This window comes from Lissotriton helveticus, chromosome 5_1, assembly GCF_964261635.1.
Source record: "Lissotriton helveticus chromosome 5_1, aLisHel1.1, whole genome shotgun sequence".
In the NCBI taxonomy this organism is placed as follows: domain Eukaryota; kingdom Metazoa; phylum Chordata; class Amphibia; order Caudata; family Salamandridae; genus Lissotriton; species Lissotriton helveticus.
In genome coordinates, this window is record NC_136065.1 from 1,625,811,506 (window position 1) to 1,625,827,890 (window position 16,385).

The following is a 16,385-nucleotide window of genomic DNA, read 5'->3' on the forward strand; positions in this document are numbered from 1 at the left end:
AGCCCGAATGGGAGCACCTTGAATTGAAAATGGACACTAGCCACCGTGAACCGCAGGTATTTGCGATGTTCGGGGTGTATAGGGATATGGAAGTAAGCGTCTTCCAAGTCCAGAGAAGCCATAAAATCCCCTTCGTTGAGACAATTGAGCACATCTGCCAACGTCACCATGCGAAAACTTTGTTTCTTCAAGAATTTGTTTAGTTTGCGCTAATCCAGAATCGGGCGCCACTCTCCCGACTTTTTCTTTATGAGGAAGAAGCGAGAGTAGAAACCTTTTCCTTTTTGCGAGATGGGAACCTTCTCTATCGCATTCTTGCGAAACATGTTTAAGGCTTCTTTGAACAGTAAGTGAAGACGAGGGGGAGGGGGCACTTGGGGGGGGTCGTAGGCGGTTTCTTTAAGAACTCCAGAGTGTGTCCTTTTTCCACTAGGTCGAGGACCCACTGATCCGATGTGATGTTCCGCCATTGTTGGTAAAAGGCGGAGATCTTCGCGCCCACAGGTAGGGGAGGATGTTGGACTGGCGTCCGGCATAGCTCATTGACGTTTGTTGGAATTCCGGCCTTGATTATTTGATCTTCGTCTTTCTCCCTGACGAGAGACATTGCTGGAAGTAGATTGCCTGTATGAAGATTGGTAATACGGCTATTTGTACTGAGAGTGATATTGTCTGTTCTGCTGATTGTGGTAATTTCCCCTGGAAGAAAAACCACAACCCCTTGCTCCACTAAAAAAGCCTCTCTCATATTGCAGGGTACCAAGTGATTTTGCGGTGTCTGTATCCGTCTTGATGGTAAGTAAGGCGTCATCTATGTGCTTACTGAAGAGCGAGTCCCCGTCGTAAGCCATATCAAGGATCTTTGTTTGCACTTCCGGTCTGAAGGAGGTTGCTCTGAGCCAGCACTGGCGTCTGAGGACCGCACCACCCACTAACTGTCGAAAGTTAGTGTTTTCGATGTCTAGGGCGCAGTCTGTTATCTCTGATGCCGCCCTCTCTCCTTCAAGCACTATCTTACGTGCTTCCTGCTGACGATCTTCCGGTATCAAATCTATGAATTCCGACAAATCCGACCACATCTGTCGGTCATAGCGGGAAAGAATTGCAAGAGAATTCGCTGCCTTGATGGAAGATGCAGCATTGGTGGAGAACTTTTTTCCTATTAAGTCCAATCTCCTGCCCTCTTTGTCCGGTGGCGTTGAGATTGGAGTGGATGGATTTTTGGACCTCTGTTGAGCAGCTTGGGATATTACAGAGTCGGGACGTGGTTGGCCCACCAGACAAGATGGAGTTTCTGGCAGTGCTCTATACTTCTTCTCAATACGAGGAAGGACTGCAGGTATAGAAGGGGGCGTCTTCATAATCTTAAGACCTTCCTTCCAAATGAAATCTATAATGGGTATAGCCCTGGTGATCTTCCTATACCCCTCTTTGAAGTCGTGTAAAAAGCAGTCCGACTGCTCAATAGTAACTGGCAGTTCAAATCTTGTAGCAGCCCTTTGCATGATATTGTGAAAGCCGCCAATGTCCTCCGGTGGAGAATCAGAGGGTTGCGGCAAAGGAGGTGAAGGCATGGGGATTATTTATTCATCCCACGGATCTGCAGGTGCGTTGTCATTAGGCAGCTCGCCTTCCTCTCTTCCATCTTCATCCAAAGAGGAAGTATCCTGATCCTCTTGTGGTGTGGGGTCCACAGTGTGTCTTGGCGACACTGGAGCCTGCGGTGTTGGAGGCATGGGTACATCCGCTGGCGTGGTGGACGGTGTAGGCGGGAACCTTTGGCGATAGTCTGCCAACATGGACTGTAAGTCCTGAATCAAAGAAGGAGGGAGATGACTTGTCTCCTCCGAACGTGGAGCTCTGTATGGTTGGCTATAGAAAGGTGTAGACAAATCCTCCTGATAGAAATGCTCCTGCATATCCTCTTCTTCATCCTCTTCCTGACATTTTATTCATAATTCTGATGGATGGCGTGCAATTCCAAAGGGACCTTCTTCGTCTCCATCATCCTCATCCGATTCCTCCTCCTGTACACATGTTTCCAAAATGTGCGATGGTAGTAGTGGGGAAATATTAGAGTAGTCCTGTCTATGATAGGTCTTCAACTGGAAGTGAGTTTATGCCATAGGTGAGGCATGAGACACTTGCGGTAGAGGAGGCCAGGCTCTTGCAGGTGGATTCTTGGTAACAACTGGACTCTTTGATGATTTATGGCTCATTGATGGAATTGCCGTCGACGAGCTCGTCGTCGACTGACTCGTCGTCGATGGGATCGTCGTCGACAGCGGTCCCGTCGACGGGGCTGTCGTCGATGGATTCTTCGGTGACGGGGCTGTCGTCGACAGGGCGGTCGTCGACGGAGCGGTCGACAATCAGGCGGTCGTCGACGGGCTCCTCTTTGATGATCCATTCGTCGACGGGCTCTCCGTCAACAAGATCTTCGTCGACGATGGGCTCTTTGTCGACGATGACTTAGACGTCGATGGGGCTTTCGTCGACGATGACTTCGTCGACGATGGAACTGTCATCGATGGAATGGTCGTCGACGATGATTTTGATAAAATTGAAGAAATGTCCTTAGCCCCAGAAGATGTCTTCGAGGAAACCTTGGCTGACACAATAAGTGAAGTAATAGCAGAAGTAGACACTGTAGCAGAAGAGCTTGAGGTGGTAGAAGTCACAGAGACTGTGTGAGAAGACACCAGTGAAACAGTTTTAGCCTGGGCTCTACTCACTGTTTTAGACGCTGAAGATCCTGAAGGCGGAGAAGAAGGAGATTCAAGAGGAGGAGACGATGACCTCCTTGTGGGTTCTGAAGTTCTATGAGAGGATTTGTGATGTTTTTTCCTCCTAGGAGAAGAGCTGTCTCTGGATCTAGCTCTTTTGCTGGAAGTAGAAGCTCTGTCCTCATCCTATGTAGAAGATGATTTGAGCCATAGAAGAACCCTTGCCTCCCTGTCCCTGATGGTCTTGGCAGGGAAGGTGCGACAAATCCTGCAATCCTTCACAATGTGATTGGGATGCAGACAGTAGATGCAGTCTTTATGCTGATCATCTACATGGACCCTCTTTTTATCACAGGTCCTGCAGGCTTTGAAAAGGGCTTTCTTCTCAGACATTCTGAAGAGAAAAGTAGAAAACTGAGTAGGCACTCAGGAAGACTCCCTTCCACACGACGTGCGGTGAAAATCTGAGGAGAACTGCCTCTGCTGGGAAGGTTCTAGAGAGTGCTGACAGCTGATTGGTTGGAACTACTTTCAGTTCTTTTCATATAATGAGGTAGATAGGCCGCTAAGTTTTGGGCCTTTTGGGGCCTGTAGTCTTGTCAGCCTACTACAAATATTTTCTAAGGCACTGCTTTTGTATATATTATTACCGTGGGACTCCTGCCTCGGCGACGGGGAATGATTCAGGCACGTGAATCTATGAAAGATACCCCAATACTGGATAACTCCTTCTCACTAGTCCTGGGAGTAGGAGCACTAGGCCGGCCTGTCACTCGATCGATGGATGCCATCCTTCAGACAGCACAGACAGCCAAGAAACTCCTGGTCTCCACTTTAAACGGTATGAAGCCTTTGGACATCACCTGCTACTCTCCCATTCACACATTCCATTCACATCTACACCACAAGGCCTTATACCTGTACTACACATAACAGCTTGGGATAAAAAGATCTCCATTAAAGAGACCCTAATAGGGTGCCTGTCAGGCATTGCAGCACCGGCCTGACGAGGAGCATGCCCTATAATAAAGCATGATACCCAGCCAGGTGTGTGAGGGCCCCACTTCCCAAATTGGGAGACAATCTGTCTCCATTCAAGGGATAGGGTGTTAAGGTCAACCTAGCCTCTCTCTCTCCTCCCCTTCCCCCACAGAAACTGCATATCACTTCTGCTTGCAGATTATGCTGAAACACATATTCAACCTAAAATACCCTTCAGGTTAGGCAGGCATTTTTACAGCAGGTGCATTAATTCACCAATCTTTAGGTCTAGAGTTAACCAAGTCCTTTTGTATTTTAAAAAGAACCTTAACAAATACATACATATACATAACATACAGGGGTTTCCAGTCAGTCCTCTTTGTCGATTGGTCAGTTTTAGTGTCATTTACTTTTGGTCCCACCCACTACAGCAAGGGGCAAAATGACAACCCACTTCAGTCATTGGTGTCCCTAATGGTGAACAACTACATTTCACTTGTGCATAATATGGATATGTGCATACAAATAGATCCAGTACAGTGCCAGTGATTCTTGGGCCAATGTGGAGTTTTTTATTTAAATATACAAAAAATGGGCAAAATCTTAGAGTACTGCAACGCATTGCTTTTAAAATAGGCATTGGCATAGACAATAGGTCTTGCTTTGAGACCTTATAAGTATTCAGCCATGCAGCACATTATTCTGTACGCTACAATATCTACTGTTCTTTAACATGGAAGCATTATAGCAGTGCATTGGGAAGTACTTATTAAAAGTATTACTTTTGTACAACTAGTAGTTTGAACTCACATATCTGGAAGTTTTTTCATATGTGATAATGAAGAAATAAAGAGTCTTAGTGAAATAATAAATTTGCCTGATAACACAATTTAAGCGAGGGAGCCACAATGCGTCCAGGTTTTCTGGTTTTACTTAGTACAAATAAGCCAATAAATGATAAACAACAGATAGCAGTTTGGGTTCAACTCAGTACCCTATCTATTCTAAAGGCAGAGCGCGCACCTGATAAACCCACTTAGTTCACTCTATATGGGAGCCCTAGAGTGCCTTACCTAACAGCGTCACCCCTATTATTGCACAGTGACATGAGCCTATTACAGCTCTTACTTACTTCAAGAGCAACTGTGAGACTGCCTTGTTTGACATCACACCCAAATATAATTTGTTGGTAACAGGACTGGTCAAAAAAATAATGGGGATTTGAGGTTTAGCGTGTCCTGTAAAGCACGGCAAGTCAATACAAAAGTTTGATGTTATAATAATCCGCTCCCCAAAGCACTACTATATAACTAAACTAAAGGTAGCCCTAGCCCGAATTCTGCTATCCTAACAGTTAAAAACATGTAATGTGAGTGACACAAGCCAGCCTATACAATGCACAAATAGAGGGAAGTATTGCAAATTCAAGTAAAGCAACTACGAGACAGAATCTCTGAAGGAAGCTGGACTACTGATCCTAATAGAAACTTCAGGGCAGACTCTTTCATATGAGGAATCTAAATAGGGCACATACTAAAGCCTGGGAAGATGAGGAGATTGCGGCACCCTGTAAGGAATGGGAACTTTTCACCAGCACATCTGCCGCACTACAATGCCTGATATGTGATCACTCTGACAGCAAGACATTGAGGTGAAAGAGGATGTTATGTCACAATGCAGCAGCACTGAAGTCAAGATTTAAAGGTGCAGGCACCAGCCAAACAGAGGAGTGGACAAGGGGGACACCACGCAGAGTTAAAGGGACAGTGAGCTGGTGACGATAAGAATCACCAGGGTTTACTAAGAAAATGGGAAAAGCAGGGTCAGGGGAAGGAGAGGATCGACATGGGGAGTACCTCTGAAGGCACACAGGGAGAATGCCCCAGCAGATCTGAGGTGATAACAAGAATTACAGCCCAGTTTAAATAAACAGAAGTTCGAGCTCAAAGCAACTGAAAGCATCAAGCGCTCTGGTCAAATGTTCTTAGAGAAAGGTAAAAGTAGTCCCTAAACGGATGCTACAATGAGACAAGTGGAAGGGTACAAGTACTGGGCGCTGCTTTGTAGAGTGAACAACGGAGGAAAAGGAGGGACAAAGAAAAAGGATTGACCCCTAGCCAGCAAGGATTTTTGAGGTCACTGAAACAAACAAATGAAAAGCAGTGGGCGAGCTTTAAGACAACAAAGAAGTACATACTAAAGTATATACAAGAGGTCTTACAAACTCAACTTAAAAAATAGAAAAAAGGCACAATTAACGTTCTTCTAATTCTAAACAGCTCAGTTCCTATGTTCATGGATATTGAAGACATACAGCAAATTCATATATTTTTGTATGACTACAAACTTGGAGGAACAGGAATAAAGGACTGATGGTTCGTCTTGATGCAGGCATTCATAATTAGAAACCCGCCTTTTGTGCCTTTTGTACCTTACATTTTGGAAAGGCATTTTTACTGAAGTAAACTGAATTAGCTTAATTGTTTGCACCATTGCAAATCTAGATTTATTGTTGCTGGTGTGCTGCTTCATTATGTAACATGACAAAGCTCACACTGAAGGAAACCATGTGCTTTCCCCAACCCATATATCCGTCTGAACGTAAAACATTTAAATGAACTAGATATGCCTTACTTTCTTCACCGAAAAGTAATTGGCACATCAGTTTATTGTCACCCCTTAGTTGTGTCCTCCAATGAAGACTGAGCTGTGCTTCCTCCGGTCGGTGTGAATTTATATGTATTCCAAGTGTAGGTAAAAGTGAGTACAGATTGCAAACCTGCTTAACCCAACCCGTTCATGAACAGCCACTGCCACCTAAATTCCTAACCACACCTGTTCCTTACCCCTTAGTCCTTCCCATCACACCATCACTGTTCATTTTGAATGTCAACCCTCGCTGCATGTGTAAGCACATGCAGCCATCTTTTAATGTTTTTTGGAAAAGTTTTTTAAAATTCAAAGAAGACCACTTATGTTTTTGGACCCACAGGCAGTAATAGTGTTAACATTTTTATTATCCTTTAAATAAAAAGAGCATTACAAAACAGCTGTCAGTGCATCAGCGTGCATGTGCGCAATCAGATGTCCATCTCAGATTTTTTTTTTTATATTTTCCCACAAAAAATTCCAAGACAACAATCACTGGCTCAGCTACAAAGACAGCTTGGTTTTTACAAATGCTTGTCTTTTACTTATTATCGATTTCATGCATAGAAGCAACAAAGTTTACATTACTAATTTGTTTAGAATAAAAATTCAGGGCTATTATTGTACATCAGTGTGCTCCAGTGCAACAAGCAGTCCTAACAAATTCAAACTGGTAATAACCTGCAGTCCTGCCCTCCACCCACTCATTCTTACCCCACTTTCTCAGCCCCATCATATCTTAAGAAGCACCATCAAACTGAATTTTGACGTCAATAATCATTGCTTACATACAAGTTTCATCTATCTGCACAGCTTATGAATTTGTCATTAAGTAGCCAAGACCTTCATATTCTCTCAGCGCCCATTAAACGTCGGCAAGTCACAGCTCATTGATGGTTTCCCAGGCCCTCTTTTAATATTACATCACTACTGCAATGGCTCCCTCAGAAAACTTTTCCCATCTAGGTATCTAATAATTAGTCCTGACCTTGTTACGGCACACCTCGCTAATTCATGGCTGGCTGGCATTAGGGAAATCCATAATAAGCTGATCATCTCAGCCCAAACCATGACTTTTTCCACGAATTCTTCATACCACTGGGCAGCTCATCAAACTTACTAACATTGAAACCTGTGACTCGTATATCACTGTATCAGAAATGCACCTTCGTGGGACATCTCGTTGGTACTGGAGTCTTTAACCTCCAAGTGATGTGTTGAAGTCACCAATCTATTTATTTCCAGCTTTACCACTCATATAATACAAAGAGACCACAGTGCTTGGATAGATCTGAAGGGCTATAAGCATCTTGTTTACTTTGCTCCTGCTTGGTAGTACTTGATGGCCCCAAACCCCTATGCTTCCAATACCTTCACTGCCATCACTTCTTGCACCATATTTGTAGTCCGGTGCACCGTGGTGCTTGCTGGGAAACCTCAAGCTGCCACCCCCAGTCTCACAGACTAAGATATGCCATTGTGAATGCAATAAACTCTACAGAAGTGCACAAATGCCAGTGATATGGGAAAAGATTGGGGTCCAGGGATTACAAGTCACATGTAACCCCAGGCCTGTGTTTCTTTCATTGCTTTAGGTTCCACAATCCACACCACAGCTTCAGTTGGGCTGGATCCTACCTTGCTGTTTGTTGGCATCAATGGGGGCTGCAACTTCTATCTGCTGGTTCTGGCCAACGGTGCTGAGCTGAGCCTTCTGCATCTGCAACTCCTCTTCCTCAAACTCCATAAACCTGAACATTGAGGGCGCAAACAAAATAAAGTTTAACAGTAGAAGAATCTCTTGATAGGCTCAATTATAACACCACATGCTCGATCAGTGGGCTCACGGTCTGAGCATCCTCTTGACCCCTGTTCGACTGCCTTGTGTTAGAATTCTCCATACCTATTCAGACTGAATGCACTGTCTGCTACTCACTCTGAAGAGCTGAAGTGATGAGTCCAACGCTATCACATGCAACTAGACAACTCAAAGAGGTGTTGCTGCCCAAATGAGGACAGTGAGGAAGTTCTCTGTAGCTTCAGTTATGACTTGTTGATATTAAAGTGTACACATGTATGTGTGACGTTCGTATTATCCTACATCGATCATTAGAGGGAAGGGACTTTGTTACATGAAATAGCCTTCGACTACTGTATCAGCGGCGATATTTGCCAGATTTAAACTGCAACAACTACGCTTTTCTGGCAAAAAAGCAGCCTGGTTAGCTTCTTCTTTGCTAATCCCCCTCTGGTCAAGTTGTCTCTATTTTCCTTGTCACTCCCTCCCCCCAGTCTCCTCGGCTCTCCTTATGAAGCCTTTCTAGCAATATTTTCTATGGTTTCCCAAGAGAGACAGTTCATCCTCCCACAGGGCCTAGGCTATGAAACTATAGGGATCTCATGCCTCTGAAAATGTGGAGGTTGTTCACTTTTACAAAGGGGACTATGCTGATCATGCTTACTGGGCAGACTGGCTGTACTGGAACGCAGAATGTGCAGCTCTGCTCCATGTATTTGGTGACACAACAAATATTTTTCTTTATGGGACAGAGATGGATGAGGTGGGGATTTAATTGAAGCTTGTGTGAGACAGACTGATCTGTGCATTAACTGAGGTGACGGACAGGAAGGGACTCACTTTTCTGCCATTTCGAAGAAGACCATTCGGTCGAAGTTGCTGACCCTCTCCCACTCCTGCATAGCCCGTGGAATTCCCTCCTCAATCTTCATCTCAGGCTTCAGGCGGGCTAACGAGCGCAAGACAGGTCTAGGGATAGAACGAAAAGAGCAAAGTATAAGTTTGCGGCATGAGGAGGCATGCGCTAGCGGAGAGTGAAACGGGATGGGACGCTAAATGAAGCTTGACCCTAAGAAAGTACACCTAGGAAGGAAACTGCATGATTAGGACGCCAAGTGAAGCTTGACCCTAAGAAAGTACACCTAGGAATGAAACTGCATGATTAAGACGCTAAATGAAGCTTGACCCTAAGAAAGAACACCTAGGAAGGAACGGCATGAGGAAGCATGATGTGTTGCATTAGTTAGCATATATGGAGCAAGACTACCGTCCCCATAAAAAGTTATACACCTCTTGTATTGAACTCCTTCAAGGCTTGCCACACGTGTATATACCCAACACAGTCATAGAAGATCAAAAGCTTCCATGAAATTTGAACACAACAATAACACTAGAAGTGTGGCCAAACAAAACACAGAAACTAAGCACATGACACCATGAAGGCATGTTAATGACGACATCACCCAGTTAGGAAAGGGCGAAATATTCCAGCCAAATATTTCCCTCCTGCAAGTGTCATTTGAAAGAGCTGGAGGGAAATTGAGAAGTAGTGAGTATAAGTAGTTTCAAGCGGTCCTTTTGTGTTTTCCCACCCTCTTTTGTATGTAACAGATGCTGGGAAAGAAACTATAAGAAATGGACATCTTTTTCAAAAACCTCTTGAATGTGCGTCGCACGTAATGAATTTACCGTATATAAAGTGCCCCCGCCAGAAGGTATGCAGAGTCGAAATGGATGTGTTCTCAATAAGATATAATGGTTGTCTGAGTTTAGCCTAAAAGATTAATGCCTCCATCTAGGTATTTATTGTAGGTGAACAACCCTCAAACACTAGATAAGATAGAAGGAAACAGACACTTAATATCCCAGCGCACACTGAATACTTATAAGACATCAAGTCCCTATAGTTTGAATATAACTGAGGGTATACTACATGTGGGCCATCACTAATACAATGATTGTGGGCGATCATAGGAGTTTTCTCCATTTATTATAGGAGAATATAAACTCCCAGGGAAGAAGATATGACAGCATGCTTGGAATGTCTGAAGTATTTGTAAGTTAATGGTGAGAAGAAGAGCAATGCGAACTCCTCACTAACAGGCCACACTGCCCTGAACACTACCGCTAGTATCATGATTGCAGTGAGTAAAGCCTTCATGTACCAGGATGTACTGGAAAGCAATGGGGCAGGCCCACTAACTAGTGTGTGGCCCCATGGAACGGCACCACCAACCGGCCTCAGTCTCCTGGTAATGTAAATGTCTGTTTGATCCGGTAAGGAGTGTCAGACCCTTCTCGTTGGTGTTGTCTGCCACCAGGATGTAGGTAGAGAGTGGATGCTGTTCTGGGCAAGAGGGAGTGCAGTTCCAGGGGCCCTAACAGCGCGGTGGCTTTGACATTCTCAATCTCTGCTCATCCAGAAATAAGAGACTTGACCATCCTTCTTGACCGCAGGATCCAAGCCTCCCCCCATTAACTTACACGATCTCTGCTGCCAACACTCAAGGCTGATAGGCCTGTACCATGGACGCCCTGCTGTTCAATTTAGGACATCTTCGTCCCTCGTCCGTCCTCGCTCACTCCGTATCCTACAACCCTCGCTCCTCATTCCTCACTCCTCACAATCCCCTTATTTTCCTTCTCTACTAGTGACGAACACAAGGGCTGCTCTCATTGGTCGTGCTCGACACAGACAAGCATTCCATGCTGGATATTAATTGAAGGGAGGCGATTGGACTTCTTTACAGCTTTACGCATTTGGGGGCATATTATCAAGAAACAATGTTAAAATTATCGCCGCTTTAGCGGCAGGAAACTGCCGCTAAAGCGGCGATAATGGGCTTGATAATATGCCCTTGAGAATTCCAATAGAAGCCCATATTCACACCAGAGCAAGGGCTTCTATGGGAATTCACAAGGCATATTATCGAGCCCATTACCGCTGCTTTAGTGGCAGTTCCTGCCGCTAAAGCGGCGATAATTTTAACATTGTTTCTTGATAATATGCCCCTTGGTGTCAGTGGTTCCAACATGTGTATTCAAACAGCAGATGCAAAGTAAATGTACCAGCACTGTAAAACCAGATGAGAGCTCTGCTCCTGGAAGGCGCTCGACACATACCCTTGGAATCTCGGCAAGATCAACGAAGAAGAGGGACTAAGGGCTTTTGAGAAAGGTCCAGCATACATGCCCTGATTAAACTTACAAAAAGATGAGTATGCAGTTCATATTTGTAGGGGAAATGGAGGCAGGGAATGGGACAGGCGAGATACCAAACTAGAGAAAAATTGTGTCTAGGAAAGGAGGGACAGGGAAGTCCTTCCTTTCGGAATGAGGGCCCTCACACACCCAGCCAGCTGGGTGTCATGCTTCATCATCAGGCATGCTCCTCGTCGGGTCGGCGCTGCAATACCAGACAGGCACCCTATGCAGGGGCTCTTTGGCGGAGAACTTTTATTCCTTGCCATATGGTGAGGTGGATGTAAGGGGTCTTGGAAAGTGTAGGAGTGCAAGAGTGTTGTCAACTCGACCATGTGAGTTAAAACAAGGAAATGGAAGAGTCGGGTAGATTAATTTTAATGATCCTGCTTTCCACCGTGGTTGAAAAATGGAGTGGCGACTCTCTGCAATAATGCCCGCAAGAGACTGAGCGCAACACCCTGCAGCATTTTTGCCAAGAGTGACCACTCCATTTCCCTGTTTTAACGCACATGGTCGAGTTGAAAAAACACTCTTGCAATCCTGCTACTTGAACTGGTCACTCCAGACTAACTCTGACCACCCCAAAGGGCTCCAAGGGCACCCCCATTGGGGCTCCTCCTCTTCCTTCTGCTCTCCCTATGTTCAGAGCTGGAACACCAAATGGGCCCAGGTCTTCCTCTTCCTCCCTGATCCTAGGCTGTGCTGTAATCAGCTCACTTCTCCAGATGCCGAGTCAGCGGCAGATTGGGTCTCTGAAGCAGTGCACAGTCTGAGCATCACATTATCTGATCACTCAGCAGATGCCAATCGTCCCTCTGACATCTCAAGGTGGTCAGACAATTCTTTCCTTAAAGGTTGTCCACCTGTCAACCAGTTTAGTCCAATTTATCTCCATTCGGGTTTTAACCTTTTTAGATCTGCTCAGGCTCCATGGTGCACGCCGTCCCTGCCATTCCCGCTTGCGCTTCATAGAGCCACATCGCTGTCCAAGCCACTTCCTTGTGCTGGGCTTAGGGTCTTCTTCCAGTTGTGCCTTGTATGCCATTACATCCCACATGGCTCTCTGTCTTACTGAAGGAGTGTTCTCCCAACTTAGAGGGTCGCTAGAAATGGGGCCCCGTGCATCGTTTAACTTCTGCTATGGGGTGCTCCAGCCCCTACCCAGGGCACAACTCTAACCGCACTGAAAGATCCCAGAGAGAACTCCCTAAACCAGTGGTTCTTAACCTTTTGACTTCTGGGGATCCACACTTAATCATTACTGGAATCCAGGGACCCCCACCGAAACATTACTGCAATATGAGGACCCCCCACTGACTCATTACTGAAAGCAGGGGACCGAGGCCTGAGCATTGTCGATTACATGAACAGCAAAACAATGCACAAAAAATGCAGAAAAAAGCATTAATCAAACAAATACAAAAATGAAAACGCATTTTACTTAATTCACAAAACACATATAAATAAATGTTTTTAAAAACTTAATAGAAAGGGTGGAGTTATTCTAAATTCAATTGAAGCCACTCACCGTCCATACTGTTTTCTGTTTAATGCACCTGCACTGCTCCCACAAATCAATCTGAGGATACTAATTACATTTTTTACCTCCAATTTCATTTTCTTTCACATTTACACTACGTTTTAAAATGTTAAACTGTACATTTAGCTTCTTTATTTATATACACTTTATTCATCGGTTAATATTATTTAACTCTAAGTAGTTGTGGGCCCCTTGAGGAGGCTTCATGGACCCACAGGGGTGCCTGAACCACAGGTTGGGAACCACTGGCCTAAACATCTCCCACCTGTAGCGATTCATGGACAGCTAGGCCTAAAGATCCCACCCATAGACGCTCCCGCGCAGGGCCCATCACAACTGTCTTCTCTTCTCTGTTGCCTTGTGGGCTCCAGCCGATGCATGTCTAGTTGCGGCCTGCTCGCTCGGTCTCTGATTCGAGGGGCCTTACAACAGCCCTAGGGCCTTGCTCCTCCAGCACCCTCTCTTCTGCCCTGAATTTGGAAGTCGGGGTTCTGCCTGGCAATGCCGAATGCCCTGGTTCAGACACCAAGCATGGCAATTGCCATCCTGGGGCCTTTTTTTGTTTGTCTTGTCGGCAATTACGCTCCTCTTCCAATCCAGAGAGGAGTTCAGATGACTACCCCTGCCACCCACTACAAAAAACCCACCCCACCTTATGCCCAGGTGCCTCAATGTGGAGAAGAGGCCTGAATCTAATTTTTGGGGTGGAAGCGTCTCTGACCAAACTGGGTACTGAGGCCGAAGCTGAGGTGGCAGAGAGTGCTTACTACTTTGCTAGCATCTTGACCACGCTCCCAATATCTTACTTTTATCCCACTGGTGCAGTCTGTATGCATTTGTACCAGGAATGTACCTAAAAATCTAATATCACAATTGAGGTAGCCTATTATTTATGTTTTGGGGGTCTCCCCAAAAGCACTGGGATGTGTTTAGTAGCCTCCCAGCGCAGAGATGCAAGATGCCAGCAAGCCTAGTCCCCAATATGAACAAAACTTTGGGAAACCAAATCAAAATGTAGATATCCGACCACATTACACATGTTTTTTTTCTGAAATGGGTCTTTAATTTTGTTATGTCTACTTTAATTATCAATATAACTGAAATGTTGAAAAGAAGGACCATATGGTAGCATGGAAGGACAGGTTACCAATTAGAAAAGATGGAGTTAATGGGTAATAGTAAGCCCTGTTTTGCCTTTTCCTTTTACAAATGGTGAAAGTGAAGATGGGGTGGGTCCTTAGTGAAAGTGGGACAATGGATGAAGGTTTGGGAGTGCATGCATGGTGAGAGAGTGGATAAGTGAGTGCTTGGGAAGGTAAGAGAGTGAATATGGGACAAGTTAGTTGATCAGAGGCAAAAGGAGTGAGGAATGTTCAGAGGAACAGGTGTGGTTACTGAGTTGCAGAAATCCAGCTGAGCAAACTGTAAATAAATGTAAACATGTATGCGCAGATGTGCTCTGATTCTTTTCATATCAAAAGGTTTTCCTTGGCTTTGTGCAATTAGTTGTGAAATGTATCTCATCTGAAAGTAGTGGTTCCAAACAAATTTGCATTGGCACACAGGCTTTTCTAGGAAACATCTAGGGGGTCATTTAGTGTTTGGTGAAGTGTCAGGTTAAACCAGCAGATCTCCCACCCCACCATACTCGTCATTCTCCCACTCTATTTAGACCCAGAAGAAGTTTTGTGCTTCTGATGGGGGATGTACTGGTTTTGCTATCAGAAACCTCTCCGTTACCTGATGTTCCATCCCCCACATGGTCATCGGGTGATGGTGACAGTCATCCCACCCTATTTACAGCAGGTCGACCATCACTATATTTCACTGCCTGAGCCAATATGTAAAGGATGGGAGTCACAGGCAAGATAATCGTCCAATGGTCTCCCAGTACATGGAGAAAGCTCCTTGTTTGTCATGGTCATTGGTCATCAACAGTTCATTTCCTTCAATGGCACTCCTACAGCAGCAGCTCCACTGAAGCCAGAAGATGCCTGCCTGGGTGGATCCCTTAGCATGGCGGGCAGTCTTCTGCCAGAAATGATGGCCTCCACCTGCCTGGTGCCCACGCACCAAACTGCAAATAACCTTTTATATGAAGCCCTAATAGGGGAGTTATAGAAGTTAGGCAACTTAGGGACAAACTGGGTGGTACTGGATGCCCATGTCCTTATCAGCAATGATTCTGCTTCTTAATGTTTTGCATGCTTCCAGTTTACCTGTTGTGGTTGAGACTTCAGTAGTTGCTTGATGAGATTACAGCACACATCGGGGTGCGTTCCTCCTGGGAGCCCTGGTCAAGGGGTCCAATGACATGTCAAAGAGCTGGAGAGGGAAGTACATGAGGGCAATGACAGGGGTTGTCTGGATCCTTGGCAGTGCTTAACTTGAGCCGGTGACTTCCAGTGCTCACCACCGGCACCAAATTGTCAACAACGGCACTTATGACAGTGTGCCTCACTGTGGCACTGACTGTCTCAATTTAGAGATGAGACGAACAACAGATGTTTATTAAGGCAATATACATTTTAAAAAATCCTAATACCTGCCTCCCAAGCGATTCTTATAGCTTTGGGGGTGGGGGGGCTGGAATTGTCTGAATTGCCACACTTGTAGGTGTGTGATGGTTAGTAGCTGTGTTGTTACTATCATTGCCGGCGCTGGCAGAGGCAATGGGTGGTGCAAGTTGCACTGATTGGTGGTTTGACATGAGGTACATGGTGTCCCAGAGAGGAGCAGTTACTGATAGTTTGGACTATCACGTCGGAGTATTAAACATATTGTTGGACTGTGTAACTGGGCAGCACTCTATGTAATCGGGATCTAGACCCCCAGGAATTAGCCATTAGCTTTCTAGCTTCACAGCTGGGATATTGTAGTAATTCAGAAGAACAACCTGAAGAGTAGGGGGAAAAGGAAACCTTCCATGGTACCTACAGAGCCATGCCTTGAAGCACACATAGTATATCCATGCCCACTGGTGAGCCTCATTGCAGGATTACCAAGTAGGCACCGGCCTATGGGCTCCACTCCTTTTAGAGGTCCCGCGACAACGGATCAAAATAATATTGATTTGATCTTGAAAGAAAATTGCAATTAAGCTTTCTTAACTATTGTCTCCAAAAGATGGAAAAAAAATTATCAACTCAAAGAAATTAAAACTTTACATTAAATACTCTATAGAGAAAATACTGTATGAAATGAAATGAAATGAAATGAAAGGGAGATTTATGGAGCGCGAAACATTAACCCAAGGGTGTCAAGGCGGTTGCTCATATGAATGTAATGTATCCTTTAACAACTGAAAGTAAATAAACTATAGAGAAAATACTGTATGAAATGGAATGAAATGAAAGCGAGATTTATGGAGCGCGAAACATTAACCCAAGGGTGTCAAGGCGGTTGCTCATATGAATGTAATGTATCCTTTAACAACTGAAAGTAAATAAACCAGAGACATCAGATTCACATAACAGTTTGCCTTTTC

General features: G+C 44.9%; 1 protein-coding gene across 3 annotated transcripts in view; it reads right to left on the minus strand.

Moving 5' to 3' along the window:
• Positions 1-16,385, minus strand: part of NUTM1 (NUT midline carcinoma family member 1) — a 380,268-nt gene that overhangs the window by 333,253 nt on the left and 30,630 nt on the right. For all 3 annotated transcript variants that reach the window (XM_078644818.1, XM_078644819.1, XM_078644817.1), the window contains exons 2-3: positions 8,995-9,123; positions 7,995-8,107 (exon numbers count right to left, since the gene is read on the minus strand). In XM_078644818.1, coding sequence (XP_078500944.1) covers positions 7,995-8,107; positions 8,995-9,123 — 242 coding nt within the window. The remainder of the gene's footprint in view (positions 1-7,994; positions 8,108-8,994; positions 9,124-16,385) is intronic.